Below are 18,905 nucleotides of genomic sequence, written 5' to 3'. Positions count from 1 at the left end.
TTGACAATCTTTGTGCCCTATGCCCTGTTCCTAGGCAAGGAGCCCTGCTGGCCCTGCAGCAAAGCACTCAGCTGCGCCCCTGAAGGTTGGCTGAACCACGTTGCTGTTTGTGCCTCTGAGATGGCTCTGCCTCATGGCAACCCCCTGGCACCACAGGACAGCAGCCCGGGCCTGCGCCATCCTCACACTTGCTACGTTTGACAAAACTATCCCTGGAGTTTAATTTATATAGTTAGCTGAGACTTCCCAATCCACTCCACAGCAACCAACACCCCTGTCTTTTAATGTATATTAATTTATTTTTAACCAATGTGTTTCAGGCATAGCATATGGGATATCTTAAATGCAAACAAAAGTTAGAGCATTAAGCCCCAACCATGGTCTTGCCACATTTTTACCTTAATAAACATCATGCTTTATTGCAGAATGTTAGCAAATCAAGTTCCATTTAATCACCTTCACCGAATATAAACCCTAAAGCACCTTAAAAAGTCAGGAATAGAATTACAAAATCAAATAAATCTTTAAAAACCCTAACACCCCCACTGCCAGAAATTGCTAGGTTAGTTCTTACATATGACGATAATAAAATAGCAAAACCAAACAATTTCATTATTCTTTTCCACATGCCAAAGGAATGAAAAGCAATAGAGATTTATTAGTGGTACAATAAGGTGAAGTTGTCCCAATTTGTCTTTTTACAATAGAAACCTGTATTTTTTATCCCTGTTCTACTGTAATTCTTTTTTTTTTTAATGTATAACTACCACCACAACCAAGACTCAGAACACTTCCATCACTCTCGGGTCATTGTCCAGGCTCCAATCTAGGTTGAGCATGGTGAATCGTTTGTTTCTAAAGCAACACTGAAAAGTAATAGCAGATGTCCAGGCCCACAGTGAAGCCAATAGCGAGTAAAAGTGTGAGAACATGCCTCAGAAACGGCTGCTCCTGTGATTCTCAAGAGTCGCAGCTCCATTTCCAACCGAGAGAAAATAGTTTGCTCTCTATTATGAAGAGTCCAAGAAATGTCTGAAAACCCATTGCTTTCCAGCAAAACAAACAACCACGAGGCATAAACACACACACACACACACACACACACACACACACACACACACACACACCCCAAAGCCAATGCCATCGAATCGATTCCAACTTAGAGAATCCTCACCGGACAGAGTAGAACTGCCCCATGGAGTTCCCAGGCTGAGAGTCCTTGTGGAAGCAGACTGCTACATCTTTCTCCCAACGAGCGGCTGGTGCATTCGAGCCCCCTCCCCTCGCCCCAATTTGTCAATAAGCAGCGGGGCTCCTTCAGAAGACTTACTGGGTAATAGATCCAACAAACTCCATGCCGAATGTTATCTTTATATTGCCCCTTGAAGACCAGCCTCCCGTCCGTGTCGTATTCCTGGGCTGGGCCATTCAGCTCTCCATCTACGTAGGTGCCTTGGAGAACACCCCCGTCTTCGTAAGTATATACTCCCTGACCCTGCAGGGCGTCGTCCACATAATACCCTTCCAGGGTGCTGTGAGAGAAGGGAGAACAGAAAGGGAGGGCAGTCAGAACACGGCTCAAGGCTCTGAAAAGAAAGGCCACATTCAACGAACGTTGTACCCAGCTATGTTTCCACTGGAGAGGGTGATTTAATTCCTAATCTCACTCACTCACTCACTCACTCACTCACTCACTCACTCACTCACTCACTCACTCACTCACTGCCATTGAGTCGATGCTGACCCATAGCGATCCGAAAGGACAGGGTAGAATGGCCTCTGTAGGTTTCGGAGCCAGTAACTCTTTGCAGAGAGAAAGCCTCGTCTCATAGCTGGAAGCTGGAAAGCAAGCCTTGCCTGACCATGCTCCCAAGGATAGATGCTTGGGAATACCAGGAAGCAGAAATTCTGCTGTTCCCTTTCCCACACATAAGCCCCTCGTGCTTAATTTCCCACTGAAAATTAAGTTCAGCTCAGTCCAGAATGCAGTGGTAATTCTCATGGCTTATATGGTGGTCTCTAATAATGAAAATGTAGTTTAGAATATGTAAAGGTCTATGTTGTTGGTGTATTATTTATTAGTGACACCCAGAATTAGCTTAGTAGCTAATCAAAAGATCTCCTTTCATACCTTTGTCTCTAAAAGGGATTTGCTTCTTCTGTGTATTTGAGTGTGTGTGTGCATGTGACAGAGAGATAGAGAATGAATTTGAGTCTGCTGATGGTTTCACTAAGTACCCTGGGTGGCGATGTGGGTTAAGTATAGGTTTGCTGACTGCAAGACTGCAGGTTCTAACCCTCCAGCCGCTCCGCCCTCAGGGGAAAGATGAGGCTTTCTGCTCCTGTAAAGATGCATAGTCTCAGCAACCTTCCATAGGTGGCGATGAGTTGAAAGCAACCTAACGGCAGTGGGTGTGAGTCTTTTGGCAATATCATTGCTGGCCTGGAAAAGCTGAAGGCCAGTGGTGCCAGCGCCAGGGAAAGCTCATAAAGTGCTCCCAGCGTCTTCCAAGCCCCGCCCCACTCTCTTCCAGAAAGAACATCTGGGGGAAGGTCAGGGACACCTCTTCAGGGCTAGCCTCCCAATATGCAATTAAACGAATTTATTAAAAAACCCCATCATTTATTTTACCTAATAAGTTTAGAATAAGGTAAAGAATTATTCTTTTTAATGCAAAAGGTTAGTATCACATAATAACAAAATATGTGTCACACTATTATTTTAACGCAGGTCACTATGAGCTGGAATCAACTGGCACAGAGGCAGCAATAATGGACTCCAACGTGAGAATGATTGTGGGATGGTGCAGGGCCAGGCAGCGGGTAGTAGCTCATCCTATTGTCCCAGGGTCGCGATGAGTGGGAACTGGGCACCTAACAACATCATGCTAATGCACGTAGTCAGCGTTCAGTCATTAATTCAACTAGTAAATCCTTATGACTACAGGGTGCCCTGTAACCACAGGTATTATGTGAGGCTCGTCACACAGGGTAACAGGGACGCTCAGACATCTATCAGGGGGCAGGTGGGATGCAAAGGGGGCTGTGGGAGCCGGGGAGGCTGCACCTGGCTCTGCCTGGCAAATTCTTGTCACTAATGAATGAGTGCGAATGATCTGCAACTGGGTGACAAGAGTGTCCGATTACACATTGTGATTGCACTAGTTGGAGTCTCCCAAGGAGAGAAATAGTTTCCTTTCCGTTTTGTTTGCATGATCAATGACGAACAGGCTTACTCACTTCAGGGTGAGAATAAAGTGCACTTGAGCACAGCGCCTGCATAAATAATCAAAATTCAAACCAGCAAGGTGGGATTGATGCGATTCTGCTGTCATTAGACTTCCATAGTTAAAAGAAACAGAAGGACTCTGGTGACAGAGAGCACATCAGCGGACAGACTGTACAATCGAGCATTTCAGAAAGTACTCATCACTTATCTGCATTCTTGCACTGCTAGCTACAATCCAGGATGCCCAGTTAAATGGGAGTCTTAGGCATATTGAATATACCATGGACTGCCAAAAAAACGAAAACAGAACAAAACAAGCAAATCTGTTTTGGAAGAACGATAGCCAGAATGTTCCTTCCAGGCAAAGATGGCAAGACTTCATCTTACGTACTTTGAACATGTCAGGAGAGACCAGCCACTGGAAAAGAACATCCTGCTTGGCCAAGTGGAGGAGCAGAGAAAAAGAGGAAGGCCCCCAAGGAGATGGACTGACACAGTCACGGCGGCCATGGCTCAACCAAGAACAATTGTGAGGGTGGCGCGGGACCAGGCAGTGTTGTTCCCTTGTACACCCAGGGCCACTACAATTGGAACCGACTGGAAGGCACCTAACCACACTACCTCATAATATCAGACTACAGACCTCATCACTTTATATCCTTCACACAGCCCCAAGTCAATCTGCATTGAAATGCCTCTTTCTTAATTATCAGCCCAGGATCGATGAGAGGACCTACTAAATTGTCTTTAGGTTCATTAAGTCCCAATTACCTTGAGAAAAATGAAGGAAAAACAACCAAAATCAAAACCCAGTTCCTATCTGTACCAGTGTGCATCCTCTGGTCTAGCCAGATTTGTAAGGTAGAATTGGGATCATGATAGTGGGGGGAGGAAGCATTTAAGAATTAAAGGAACGTTGTATGTTTCATTGTTGCTATACTGCACCCTGACTGGCTCATCTCCTCCCCGAGACCCTTCTGTAAGGGGTTCCAAACTGGAAACACAGGGAATCCAGGACAGATGACCCCTTCAGGACCAATGGTGAGAGTGGCAATACCTGGAGGGTGGAGGAATGATGTGGTAGAAAGGGGGAAACGATTACAAGGATATGCATGTAACCTCCTCCCTGGGGGGTAGACAACAGAAAAGTGGGTGAAGGGAGATGTCGAACAGTGTAAACTATGACAAGACAATAATAATTCATAAATGATCAAGGGTTCATGAGGGAGGGGGAGCATGGAGGGAAGGGGAAAGATGGGGAGCTGATATTAAAGACTCAAGTAGACAGCAAATGTTTTGAGAACGATGATAGCAACAAATGTACAAATGTGCTTGACCCAATGGATGCATGTATGGATTGTGATAAGAATTGTACGAGCCCTCAATAAAATGATTTAAAAAAAATCCAAATCCAGATTAGAGATTAGAATAAAAATTAGAGATGTTAACAATTTTTGTTGCTGCTGTGAGGGTTCATTTTGTGTGTCAACTTGGCTGTGCTATGGCTTGACCTGCGCTAGTCTAATTGCAGGTACTGAATACAATACACCCTCATGAACTCAATCCCCTTCCAACGCGATGGAATCAGTTCACTGGAAAGGAAGTAGCGTCCTTAGCATGTGCCCTGTCTCCAGACTATATACATTTTGACAGAACCGTCTCCGGGCTTTGTTCTGTGCTGTAGCCATCTCTTGACCTAAGGGTTTTGGGGTTCATGCCAGCGGAAGTCCTTAGGCTGAGGTTAGATCTCCAGAGTTCGCCCCTGCCGGCCCCCTACACAGGCTTGCAAGCCTGTAGGAGTCTCTGACCTGGAACTTAACTTTTCAGTTTTGGACTTGCCCGCTTCAACGATCACACGAGCCAATCCCCTGAAGTAAAGATTTCTCTCTGTGTATTCATTGATGGTGTCCTGGTGGCAGTGGGTAAAGGGCTCCGCCGCTAACTGAAAGGTTGTCTGTTCGAATCTACCAGTCCTTCTGTGACAGAACGTTAAGGCAGTCAAGTTCTGTAAAAATCTACAGCTTTGGAAGCCTTGTGAAACAGTTCTGCTAGGCGCCATAGAGTCGCTATGGGTCAGAACCCACTCAGTGGCAGTGAGTTTGGTATATATACCAAACCATATATATGTGTGTGTGTGTGTGTGTGTGTGTGGTAGTTACATAATCTCATGTCAACTTGAAGGTATTAGGGATGAAGGGGTGGAGTTTAGCCTGTCAATCAGGTTGCAGCTTGATTTGGAGGGCCACCGAGATACATAGCTAGCTGGAGTCCATTCCCTCCCTCTCTCTCTGCTTCAACTTCTAATTGACAAGCCATGCGGAGCCACACTGAGACCATCAAAAGCCCTGGAGATGCTTCCACTATCACTGGATCCATCAGGCTTTGCACCCATTGGCCTGTGACCTTCCTACATTTTGCATCATTGCATGTGGTGCGTGAGTCTCATGAGGAATTTTTGGGCTAGTTTCAGACTCATGGACTTGATCTGGACTGGGATGGGATGTTTTCTTAATAAACAATTAATCTTTGATATAGAGCTCTTTCTTAAACATATCTATGTGTGTCTCTGGATTTGTTTCTCTAGTTGACATGGCCTAACACAGGGAGCTTCAAGAAGTTTATGGAAATGTGGAATTAAAAGGTAATGGAATTTTCTCCCTGACTTGCAGAATGTAGAAATACACACACACACACACACACACACACACACACACACACAGATCATTTGTGGGATAATTTATCAGAGAAGGGATGCGGGTCTAACTTTTAGTTTCCAACTTAAAAAGGGTAGTTGAAATAAACAGAACAGTGACTCAAAACGACAATTCACTGCCATGGGGTTGGGCAGAGAGAACAGCCCTGGTGGGTTCCTGAGACGGCAATGCTCTACAGGAGCAGAAATCCGGTTTTTCTCCCGATGAGCTGCTGGTGGTTTGGGGTAGCAGCCCAACGAGTGACCACCACGCCACCGAAAGCTCCTTACAGGGCAGTGGCTCGTTAGTAGTGACCTTCTCATCTGCCTTGCACACCGAGGCCCAATTCTTTCTACAGGTTGCCTGGAGCTTCCAGATTAAGGCAGACTGGGGGGGGGGGGGAGGAATCTGACCAAAAAATCAGCCAATGAAACCCCTTGTGGACCACAACAGTCCGATATCATTATGCATGGGTTCCCATAAGTGCGATATCATTATGCGTGGGCTTCCCTAAGTGCGGGACTCAAAGGACGCGGCCGACCGCAGAGATGGGTAGCTGTTCCCGTAGTGGGACTCAGTCCGCTTGCACCGCTTTGTTCTTTACACTTTACAGTGATCCTTAGGGCTGCGAACTGGTTGTTAAAATATTTAAATCCTTCTGCTGGATATTTCCCTATTTTTTACCTTGAATTTACTTTCTTGCGATGTTTATCCTCTCAGCCGACAATGGTCCCCTTAGTGACATGGGAATGGGAGTTTAAAAAAGAAATGACTTTCACCTTATCTATTTGTTAGAGTTCTCATTCCAAACTTTTGTTACAATTTCAATTTAAAATACAATAAAACAAGTACGATATCTAAGTGTGGTGGCTTTTAAAAATTCCCCTTCAGATCTGTCAGTCTGTTTCAAAGGTCCCTGATGGCACAGTGGTTAAAGTACCTGGCTGCTCACCAAAGAGTTGTTAGTTCGAACCCACCAGCCACTCTGCAGGAGCAGGATGCGATAATCTGTTTCTATAAAGATTGAAAGCCTGAGAGACCCTGTAGGCTGCTCTGTCCCTAGAGAGAGAGAGTGGCTATGTTGCGGCACTGACGCGGCCACAGTGGGCTGGGTTTTGTTTTGTGACATGTTGCTTTCTTGGACTCTCAAGGACAGGCTCGGGATTTGGGGAAATCAGAGTAAGGCAAAGCCAGCTCAACCCCCACAGTAAGTTTTGTGTGTAGCTCAGAGAGAGAGGTCAGGAGTTGGGGAAATGTGGCTTTGACCCTGCTCAGTCACCATTAACTTCTATTACACAGCGAGCCTCCTGACACACCTGGAAATCAGGGCATGGATCAGACAGACTCTGCCCTCAGGGCACTCTCTGTCCTGTAGGGGAAACAGGACATTTACAGTAACACGTTTGTTGAAAGAAAAAATAAATCATTATAATATGAGGTCAAAGGGACATTGCGCAGAAAAGTACAGTAAACACCCTGCCATGGAAATACAGCAGGAAAAGTTATCCTCTGGGGTGTTGAGAGATCCCCAAAGGTCTGGTACCAAATCTTGAATGAGATACTGAGCTTTAAAAAGGGCCTGGCTGGGCAAAGGAAACTGTCACAAAAGCATGACTGGTGGCAGCTCAGTCCATCACAGCGACAGGTGGGACAACACAAGCAGGGATGGGACAGGTAGATTGTTAGATAGAAGGGCTTACAAGATCGGTCCTGGACCTTCCGACCAAGGCTGCCAGGGTGAGGCTGCCAGGGCATGACTCATGACTATGCGACCCTATATTGTCCCTAGTACGGTGACCTTCATTAGGGTCACACCTAGGCAAGACCCTAAGAGACTGCCTCTCCCAGGACAGGCCAGGCCAGAGAGGGATGGAGACACTGCACTCTCCAAGGCACTGTCCAGAGGAAAGGTTCTCTACATCTTTGTTTAGGGATCAGAAAGCATTCAACGGAGGCGTAATCTACTTGGGGCCCTGCCAAAGGAATTTGGGCTGTCTCAGCCATCCATAGCCTTTTGCAAACCAGAGTGCTCAGAGTTTCAGCTTGAATACATTATAATGCCCAATAAGCTGGTGTCGAAATAGCAGTCTTCCCCCAATGTTCTTAATTCCTCTAAATCAGTGGTTCTTAATCTTCCTAATGCGGAGACCCTTTAATACACTTCCTCATGTTGTGGTGACGACCCCCCCCCAACCATAAAATTATTTTTGTTGCTACTTCATGACTATAATTTTGCTACTGTAATGAATTGGGTGACCTCTGTGAAAGGGTCGGCTGACGCCCAAAGGGGTCACGACCCACAGGTTGAGAACCACTGCTCTAACTGCTTGAAAACTTGTTAGAGCACATGGCTCTCTTCTGTAGCGATGTGAGTTCAAAGTCATCGTTGGAAGCTGGGGCCACGCAACCCTATTTCTTCTCACAGAGAAGGGTCCTGCAGCCAGTGACGCCATCACAGCAGCCGCACAGAGAAGGGAAAACAACCTGCAAACGGCCCCGCTGTGACCTGGCTTACAGGTCAGCCCTGACGCGGGCACAACATAATGAAATGCTGCCTGAATGTGCACGATCCCTGGGATGCGATGGTGGAGCGAACTGCTGTGATCTATAGGGGTTTCCCACCACTGGGCCTCAAAAGTAGATCATGAGGTCTTTCTTCGTAGTCTCTCTTAGGGGGTAGCCCCACTGAAAGGAGTTTCACATCAATAACACCCAAGTTTCCACTGATGGATGGATGGATGGTGGCTACACATAGTGTATGCACTTGGAATTGAACCTGGGTCTTTCATCTGAAAGGAGAGCGTTCTCCTGCTGCATCACCAAGAGACCCCTATGGCCCAAAAGCCCCCACCGCTGTGGCCAAGATACCCTCCTGTGAAAACCATTTTAACTACGGGCAGAAAGTAGATCAGAATGGTGAGGACACCGGTGTGAAGGGATTCTCACAAAGGCACATCATTCCAAAGACAAATGTTTTTAGGATTGTCGAGTGCTACCTGCCGTCAAAGAAGAAGAACTTGCCCCGGCCGTTCTTTTCTCCGTGGACAAAGCTCCCCTCGAATCTGTCTGTGGAGGAGTAGGTGACGGTGCAGAATCCGTGCGGCAACCCGTCGTCATCCAGCTGCCCTGGGAGAGAGGGAAGCACAAGGCAAACTTTAACCTTCCCGGTGCTCCCTGACCGAGGCGGCAGCAATCGGATGTCCCCTGACCAACATCCCCGAGCTGGCAGAGACCCTTCCCGGGCCAGGTCCGCAGGGAATGCAGAGGGTTCCCCCTCCCCTGTGTGGGCAGGAGCAACTGAATCGCTCTGTATATGCTGTGGGAGTGGTTAGGGCCGCATCAGAGGGCCCTAGACACATGTCTGAGTAAGAAACCCCACTAAGGCTGGTTATTGTCAACACATGACCATTTACAAAGTACTTGCCTGCATACTACTCCTAGAGGCTCATGCGTAATAGGGGGTGCGGTAGTGGGTGGGTGGGAGATTGTTGGGGGGATAGCACTGGTTTATTGCCAGATACGTTGCCTTTAAAATACATGTTCTAATTTCTGGAAGCAAAGTAAATAATACGACGTTTGCATGTTACCACACAGTGCTTAACCTTAAACTTCCTGTTTTTCTTTACAAAATCTTTTAGCTTTGCGCGTTTAGCAAGCAACCTTGTCCTCTGCCGCTTTGTTCAGAGGGGTTTTCACTGTATCTGTGCCCTCACTGACAGTGAGTGGATTCCGACCCCACAGGACAAGGCAGAACTATCCCACAGGGTTTTTGTGACTGTAAATCTTTATGGAACAGCTGGTGGGTCTGAACCACTGACTTATAAATTAGAATCCCCCATGGTGCTTAATCCCCTGTGTTCCAGGGCTCCTTGATGTATCTTCATGGCCATTTAAGCAATAATTGAGTCGATTTTGCTCATAGGACTATATAGAACCAGGTAGAACTGTCCCTATGGGTTTCTGAACCTGTGACCTCTTTTTTTTTGTTGTTGTTGTTGAGGCTGTAACTCTTCATGGGAATAGAAAGCCTCATCTTCCATCCCTTGGATGTAGCTCCCAGGAGGCCCACAGATGTAAGATGTAAAGAGAACATACTCCGTGCTACCCAGAGAAGGCTTTCAGCTTCCAACGAGAACAAAGAATCATTACTTCCTGTGGAAGTAATGGTGAGCAAGGACTCTTATAAACTATTCTTTAAAAGACTTTTTTAAGGAGCCCTGGTGGCACTGTCAGGTAAGCTATGGGCTGCTAACTGCAAGGTCCGTGGTTCAAATCCACCAGCTGCTCCTCAGGAGAAAGATGAGGCTGTCTGCTCCTGCTCAGAAACCCTACAATAGGGTCACTATGAGTAAGAACCAATCTGATGACAGTGGGCTTGGTTTTGGGTGTTTTAATTAGTATTGCTGAAAATTTAAAATCAAAACCAAACAAAAAACCCCAATATTTTATGTTTTGGGGTTACAGACATGTGTTACCAGGACACAGTACAATAAAACATGACAATTTGAATAAAATCCTAAAAATGTAATTCCTTTACACAGACTATAAACTTTCTGCCAAGAGCTAGAAAAGTAAAAGGGTTAGAAGGAATTGTTCAGCCCTGGTGGCAAAGTGGGTTATGCGTTAGGCTGCTAACAGAAAGGTCAGCAGTTTGAAACCACCAGCGTTCCCTTCCAGTAAAGAGTTACAGTCTTGGAAACCCACAGGGGCAGGTCTACCCTGTCCTATCGGTTTGCTGTGAGTTGGAATCTGCTCATTGGCAGTGAGGTTTTCTTGTTTGTTTGTTTTTTTCCCCCGAGAAAGAACTGGGTCATACCTGCTTTCCTTTCTTTCCAAACTCAACTGTATGAGCGCAGGACATAATTCAATGGCACTCGAGCCAAATGGAATAATTTGAACAATTATTTTCTAAATACCTACTGATATTTTTCCCATTAAAATAAAACAAAGTCTCTTTTTCCTTTTAGTGAAAAAAAAATACTGCGTATAGTTAACAGTTTTTCTTTTATAAAATGTTGGTGGGTTCAAATGAGAGCCAGCCTTTAACTTTCCTCCGCAGTCAGCTTCTTCCTTTCCCTGTCGGTGTCCACGTCAGAATGACCCGTTCAGTCTCACAGCCAAGGACGTCCTACTTTGCTGAAAGGACTTCCCTCACAGAACGTCACGTACTTCAGATTCTATACACTTGGTGTTGGCTAATGTCTGTTGTCCCACTCTAACTTCGAGCGAAGTCTTCCAATAAACACGAATATGATGGGAGAAAAAATACAGAGTCCATCTCCCTCCACTGCCCGTCCATCACAGTACCCAATACCCTGGAGTAATGCCCACTCCCAGGGAGCGAGACGGACAACTGCTGCCCAGGGCTGGAAGGCTTTTAAAAAAAAATAGTTTTATCGGCGCTTCATCCAATTATCATACAATTCAATAGTTCATCCAAATCAAGAAGACTTGTAAAGTCTCCACCACAATCAATTGCAGAACATTTTCTTTTTACCCATATACTCATTATTATTCATCATTTTTTTCAATGTTGGAAAAATTGAAATTTTTTTAATGTTGACAAAACATTCACTAAGTCAACAACTTTTACCTGTCTAATTCAGTGCCATTAACTATAATCTTCGTTCTGTATGACCATGATTGATATTCTTTTCCAAATTGTTCTGCCACCATCGACACAAACTCAATGCCCCCTAAGCAACAGCCCTTCCCCCTTCACCCATGGGAACCATAGGTCAAGTTTGATTTTTTAAGTTTCCTTGATATAATATTCATATTTCACATACGTCTATAGTTAAACTGATTCTAAAGAGTTGTATATGCCCCATCACAATCCATTCTAATGTTTCCTCCCACACCCATTGATTGCTCCCCAAATCCTCCGCCCCCATTCCAGATCAACCATTCATTGCATCAGTTATTGTCTCTGTGCATAAGCTGCCCACCACATCTTTCTCCTACGGAATGGCTGGTGGGTTCGGACCGCTCACCTCTAGGTTAGCAGTGGAGCTTAACGCCTGTGCTTCAGGGGATCAGTCCCAGAGTCCCCAATCCTACGTCTCAACAAAACACCCACAGCACTGGAGGTGGGATATGAGAGCAAAGCCTGGAAGTGTCACATCCCCCTCACAGCACTGAAGGGACAACACGGATCTCATCTGACCTTCCATCCTGCAGCACCAAGGGCGCTGTCTCAGATCAGTGAGGAAGTTCCAGCATTCTCTCTCTCTCTCTCTCTCTCTCTCTCTCTCTCTCTCTCTCTCTCTCTCTCTCTCTCTCTCTCTGTGGAGAGGCACACATAGAAGTTACTGAACTCTGCCTGTGTCTCTGGTGACACTGCAGACAAGATATGCTGAAATGGGTGGCCTTTCCTGGTCAGAATAAAGGTTTTCAGATTGCACAGTGTGCGCCCTGGTGGTGCAGTGGTTAAGAGTTGGGCTGCTAACTGAAAAGTCAGCAGTTTGAAACCACCTGCGGGCTCTGCGGGAGAAAGAGGACGCTTTCTGCTCCTGTCAAGGGTTAAAGACTTGGAAACTCACAGGGGCATTCTACTCTGTCCTACGGGGTTGCTATGAGACACACTGGACTTCCTGGCAGTGAGCTTGGCTGAGCCCTTTGATTGTTTTTATTACTGGGAGGAACTCTGGAAGCTTCTTCTAACAGGCCTCTGGGCAAACAGCTCTTGTCCAGCAGCCTCCTACTCACGGCAGCCTCACCTGTGTCTGGAGTTCTCTGTGGCAGGTGGAGGCGCTAACCATTTGCACTCCCCAGGGACTCCCTAGCACACCTTGCAGGACCCTTTGTTGGCTTGTTTCTTAGTGACCAATTACCAGGAGCCGAAAGGAAGCGCTAAAAGTACAACCCAGCAAAGGGGATTCCTTCCGGGTCAGACAGCAGGCTGCTTCTGGAAAAAGGCCCTGCCTGTAGCTTTCTCATGAGAGATCTAAGAGTGGGGTGTGTGTGTGTGTGTGTGTGTGTGTCCCTCAGCACAAGCAGACCTTACATGCCTTGTTGGTTTTGCAGATTAGGATACACCTTTTTTTAAAGAAAAAAAGTAATAATAAAAGCCAAGCTTATTCTGTTTTATGGTCACGTACTTAGATTGGCTGTTAAAAAGCATAATTTGATTTTTAAGATGAATTCTCTGGGGGAGCTCAATTATTCGTTGTTGGGGCTATAATTTTTCACGTGTGGCCCACACCGCGAGAATGCTGCCAGGACCCTTAGCATGCATTCTTTTTAGGTACAGGAGGAGCCTTAGCGATCTTCTTAGATGCACACAGGGCCATCTCCCAGGGCAAGAAGAAGAATGAATACTTTTAAAAACATATCAATATGCTGAGGGAGTAAGACAACACTGAGACTCTGATTTCCATTTCTAGCACTTTATTTGCGGGGATTCTGATAGCTGCTTGCTTTGAAACCTCCCCCCACCCCCACCCCCCTCAGTGTCTCCTTCACGCTCGCAGGCATTTTCCAGGAAGAAACATATCAGCCATGGCTGCCGCTCCGGGCAATCATAAGTGCCCATCAAGGGGCACAGTGGTTGAGGACTTGGCCGCTAGGCCAAAGGCCCGTCATTGGAACTCACCAGCCGCTCCACCAGCGAAGCCGAGGCAGCCCGAATGCAGGAAGATCTAGAGCCTGGGAAATGCTGTGGGGCTGGGCTAATCTGCCCTACTGGGTTGCTGTGAGTAGGAATTGCCGGAAGGGGTTGGCTGGTTGGCTGGCTTGCTAAGTGTCTTCGGAGCCCCCCAACTGCTCTGATTATCGGTGCCTTTTAATCATGGGAGAGCAAAACGCAGAGGCTGCTCGGCTGCCCATGGCTCCCAGCAGTCTCAGCTCTAGGCCTGTGCGCCGCCAGCCTCCTCTTCCTGTCTCCTTCCCCACACCCCGCCCTCCCTTTCCCTGGCCTCAATCCCATGCTTCAGCAGAACCGACCAATTACTCTCAGCGGAATCGGCCGCACAGCTCCGTTCTCCTGTCTTTCCTCACGAGGTTCCCCTCTTCCACTCTTTCATTCTTCTTCTAGGAAATCTATTTACGCCCTTGTCCCCCTTCCTCTCAACCACACGATTCACCTGTCTAGATAGATTGACATGGCATTGTCTTACTCGGGACCATAATCTTTGTAGCTAGGGGCAGACAAATAGATACAGTAAGTAACACATAGTTCTCTTCCCCACAGGCCTTGAAGAATAACAGCATCGTTCTCCACTGAACCAATGAGCCGCAGAGTTTTAAAAAGCCCCAGCAGGAGCTCATGAGGTGCTCTCAGGGCCTTGAGCACAGGGCAGACGCAGGGCTACCAAATGCCCCCCTTCTCCGCAGGGACTCCTCGCATCCATCCGCACAGAGGTGAGACCGTCCCCGAACTACCATCCCACCCTTACCGAGCTCAGAACGGTCTGTGTCTGTGAGGTGACCACGGACATTGAGATCTGTTTCTTCCCCACAGGAAAGGCTTTCTGCCAGAGTGAGGATGCCCACTGCTGACTGTCACGTGAAGTTCTCTTCCCCACAGAGTGTTCTAAAAGTCACACGAGTCTTAACTATGTTAGCTAAGGTGAGGAACAGTTAGTTCACAATAATCCGATGGCACCAGGTGGCGGACACGGCTGAGCACGACACCTTTCTCCTGAGCAGCAGGTGGCTTCAAACTGCTGACCTTGTGTATCACTCAGCTCAATAGTAACCACTTCTCCACCACCACTCCTCACACTCGACCACAGCTAACCGCTAAAGAATTGTTCTGATAACAATACCAGCATATTATCTATCGGTTACTTCGAAACTCATTTTAATGTACCCGTTTTTATGCTTAATTGGCTCATTAAAAATATATAATATATTAAAAATATATTTTAATGTGGGGAGGCAGTATAATACAGTTCACTGGGGTTTTCTGGAGTCTTTGAATCTGTCTCCCCACTTAGCTAAGTGGCCGGGGAAAATGTTCTTAACTTCTCTCACTTTACTTCACTCCTTTATTAAATTCAGAATCAAAACAGTACCCTCCACATAAGCCTGGCTGGAAAATATGTATGAAACACAGCACAGAGCCCACACAAAATAAAAACAAAACCATTATCACAGTATTGATAGATCTGACAATGAAACTCATGAGAACAGAGGGTCTGTTTATGGGGAGACTAGTAGCCCAAAGGGTCCTGAAAGCCAGCATACCAGGAGGAGGTGCTCTTTGGGAAAGTTCACCACCCGCCCTCATGCCTGTGCCGAATGCTGACAAGCTGAGCTGTGGGGAGGGGGGTGGCCGACTGCAATCAGAAGGGCTGGGGAAAAGTCCCTGCGTGCAGTCTTCTGCACGTGCCAGCTAGATTTGGCTCCTGAGATTCTCCTAAGGATTTTTCAAAGATTCTATGTTACTCTGCCGGCAGGTTAGTACGGCCGAGTCACCATGTGCCTGGATTGGCCCAGACACAAAAAGGTTAAGCCAGTTGTCCCAGCAAAATTACGAATAGTCTCTCTCCTCACTCATCTAAAGAATGCTCTGATTTGGACAACAAAGCTCATGATCGCCCTGTGCAACTACTAAGAGCCTTCCCTGTTTATAGTTCACTGGACAATCTCAAACACAATAGGGAGACATGTCTAAAGCTGCCTGTTAATACTCTGCAAAGGAGATTAAGGGTCACGGGGTGCCCGTCCACACCAGGGAAGGTGCTTTGACCTGGGAGAACTGCCCTTGACTAAGAGTTAACTTGGGAATTTTATAAGTTAAGCTTTGAATACGGAGAGCAAGCCGTAACTATTCGTGGGTGTGTTTTATCTTTTATAACACGGAGGCACAAGTGAATTCCTTTAAAATTCCACTGATCAACTGAATGCTTTGGGACCCCAAGAACTCCCTTTCTTTGGCATTATTTAACAGAAAGAGAAATCTCCCTATGTGTTCACAAGGTTGTGCAAATTTTCTTAAACAAACAAACAATCAAAACCTTTCTGTTTTTTTTGAGTCAGCTTTGGAGCTGGCTGACCAAATGTTATTAGTTCCATTGGGATGGGTACCATGTCAGAGATTCCAGAAATACTACTCATGCCATCTTGAACCTCCTGGTGCACTTTGAAAGGGATCAAATGTGTTTTATAAAAATGAGTTGCTTGTCTCCACTCAGAAATAGCGATGCCCCGACGCATTCGTACACTGTCACCACTTTTTGCCCCCTTTACTGCCCGTGGAACTTGTTTATACACGTTAGAAACGGGAATCAACTAATGGTTAAAAATCATTTACCTAGATGTCTGTTTTCAAAGATTCTGGAAGAATCCAGTGTTTGCAAAAACATCACGATGTCTGGAGGCAGAGCCAAATAAATACACACTCTGGAGTATTTTCCAATGTTCCCTGGTACAAAATCATAGCATCCCAAGAGACAAACAACCAGATTGTATAACGTCCCCACCTCGTTTTTCTCAGAACTGGAAAAGGTGGAGAAACTCAGCAAAACAAAGTGGTGAGAACACTCAGGGGAGGGGCACTGGGAGGGAAGGGGCGGAGACACACGCCACCAGCGCGGTGATATCACCCACAGCCAACTGCATGGAATTCAGAAAGTTAAGTGTCACTCAGCGGGACTGGTATCGGCGAGCCTGCTCAGCGTGGCGGCTGCACCAGGGCTAGGAAGCTGCAAGGGGCGGGGGGAGAGGACGGTGTGCCAGAGTTCGCTCGGGGGCAGCAGAGGGAAGGGCCCCCGGGCTCCCGGAATGTGCGCGTTCGAGTCCCGAGTCCGGACCTTAGTCCATCGCCTAGCAAAGATTTCCTTTTCTGCGAGAAGCGTCGCTCGGGCCCCGGCTGCCACGTGCCTGCTCCGGCCCGGTGCGCTGCGCCAGGGAAGGGACTCGGATCGGCCTGGGTGGCCGCAGGGCTCGGCTGGGAGCGGAAGGAAAGGGCTGGCTGCGGAGAGGGACTCAGGGTTGCCCAAACAACAGGACAGGGAGATTGCTCACGAAGATCGTTCCCAGGGCTGCCTTTCTGGGCACAGCTCCGTCACCGAAAAGAAGGGGCCCAGGGTGCCAGGCAGGTTTCGTAACTCCGAGGGTGGCTGCCAGCGGAGTCCCGGCGGGCCGGAATCCGCCGAATCTTCCCAGGGGCCCTGGGTCCCGTCCTGCGCCCTGCGCCCTGCCGCGTGGTGCGCCCCCCCACCCGCTCCCCGAGTCTGGCGGTCCGCCACCCGCGTAGAGGACATTAGCGGCCGCGGGGCCCGTGGCCACCCCGGCCACAGCCCGGCACTCCTCCGGCGCTTCGAGCCCTCCGCGCCGCCTTCCCCCGGAGAAAACCTTGTACCTTCCACCGCTTCCTCCGCGATCTCCTCGTCGCTATCCATGGCGGCTGGGGACCCTGCCCAGCTCCGGGCCGCACGGCTGCCTCGCGTGCTCCCGGCGGCTGAGCGAGCTCTGGGGCTCAGCCCTGCGAGTTTGGAGGAGGAGGAGGAGGAAGAGGAGGAGGAGGGGAAAGAGGAGGAGCAGTCGGGGCTGAGTCGCACGGCCTCTCCCTCCAGCCCTTTCAATTCCTTGGCTTCCAAGGGCTGCGGCAGCGGCCGTTCTGCCTTCCGTCGCCCACTTGCCGCTCACCTCCGAGGCTCCCCGGGCCGCGGCGGGCGCCGCCGCCGCCGCAACTTTCTCCTGTAATCCTCCCTCTTTGTTACCGAGCAGCTGATTCGCTGACATCACCCAGCGCCCGGGCGCGCCCTCCCCCGCTGACCGACAGCTCCCTGTCCCTTCCCCGAAGTCAGGTTCCTGAAAGCGAAAGGCGAGCGGGCCGCGCGCCCCAGCCCACCGCCCCCGGGCCCAGCCGCGTGGGTCTTTTGCTTGGGAGCGCCCTGGCGAGCGCAGGGTGCGCCATGCGGTCCTGGGCCACGCGGGTCTCTTGCGAGCACTTTAGGCCACCTGGTACCCGCGGGGGGGGGGAAGGGGGGGAGTGAGCCCCCGACCTCCAGTTATGCCTGGAGTCACTGGGAAGTCCTGATGCTCAGTCCCTCCGGGGTCAGCCTCCCCCAACCCCCTCCAACGCATCCCTCACGCCCGCCCGGGGCCGGAGGAGGCGTTTGACGTTTAGGAGCCTCGGCGCCCGTGTCCCCACTTCACCCCGTCTGACCCCCAGGTCTGCTGAGTGCGGCACGCACCGGAGCGCAGGCGTCCACGCCACTCGGCGCACAGATGCTAGCCTGTTTCCCTGACGCCAAAGGGTGTCATTTGGAACTAATTCCGGTGGACTGTGGTGTCCCCTGCGGCCCCCACCCCCCACCCCAGGGCGCCCGGTGGACAACCTCCTCCGGACCGCCCATGGAGCGCTTCGGCCTGATCGTGAAAGTCACTAAACCAAACGGCCGTGGGTTCTTCATCCGGCAGGGAACCAGCCGCACGGAAGGCCCGGCCAGGTCCTACTAGCGATGACTGTCAGAAGTAAAGCAGCTACGAAGGAGGCGGAACCTCCGGGCTGGGGCGCCACCTGTCCCTGTCTCCTCCTGGATGTGCGTAACGTCCCCCGGCTGCCTCCCTGAAGTGCCACCACTTCACAGAGCGTCTTCAAGTGGAGAAGCCCCCTGGGTGTCAGGTTCTTAGTGTCATCATGGCGCTGCCTCTTACAGGTGGCGGCGAAGGGCGGCCGTAAATAGATGGTTAAATGGCTGCAAATGTGCCACTGTGCTGTGGAACGCCGGGTGCCTTGCCGGGTCACTGCCGCGGCACGGTGGGAGGGGGCGCGCGGAAGAGCCGCGAGGCTTAAAGAAAGTTGTTTTCATTTCGTTTCTGAACAATGAAGGAGACTTTGGTGATTTTAAAGTACTTCTAAGACGCCAGAGAGGCCACACCTCACTTTTAGCTCTGTGCCTAGAGGGCGGGTTGTAGGCCCTCGTGTTTTTGTTTTGAAATTCAGCTTTCCCTGGGGGTAGGGGGTGGGGAAGAGCAAGGGCTGGGACTTTCGCCCTTACTGACCGCCAGGAATTTGATGCCGTTTTGAC

The 18,905-nt window shown here is 48.9% G+C and overlaps 1 protein-coding gene across 1 annotated transcript in view; it reads right to left on the bottom strand.

The window, feature by feature from the left end:
• SETD7 (SET domain containing 7, histone lysine methyltransferase) overlaps positions 1-17,499 on the bottom strand; it is a 46,274-nt gene extending 28,775 nt beyond the window's left edge. The window contains exons 1-3 of the mRNA XM_075543768.1: positions 17,231-17,499; positions 8,919-9,048; positions 1,331-1,532 (exon numbers count right to left, since the gene is read on the bottom strand). Coding sequence (XP_075399883.1) covers positions 1,331-1,532; positions 8,919-9,048; positions 17,231-17,270 — 372 coding nt within the window. The 5' untranslated portion in view covers positions 17,271-17,499. The remainder of the gene's footprint in view (positions 1-1,330; positions 1,533-8,918; positions 9,049-17,230) is intronic.
• Between the last annotated feature and the right edge of the window lie 1,406 nt (positions 17,500-18,905).

This window comes from Tenrec ecaudatus, chromosome 3 (genome assembly GCF_050624435.1).
Source record: "Tenrec ecaudatus isolate mTenEca1 chromosome 3, mTenEca1.hap1, whole genome shotgun sequence".
NCBI lineage: Eukaryota > Metazoa > Chordata > Mammalia > Afrosoricida > Tenrecidae > Tenrec > Tenrec ecaudatus.
Note: the sequence above shows the minus strand (reverse complement) of the source record. Positions and strands in the feature narration are given on the sequence as shown.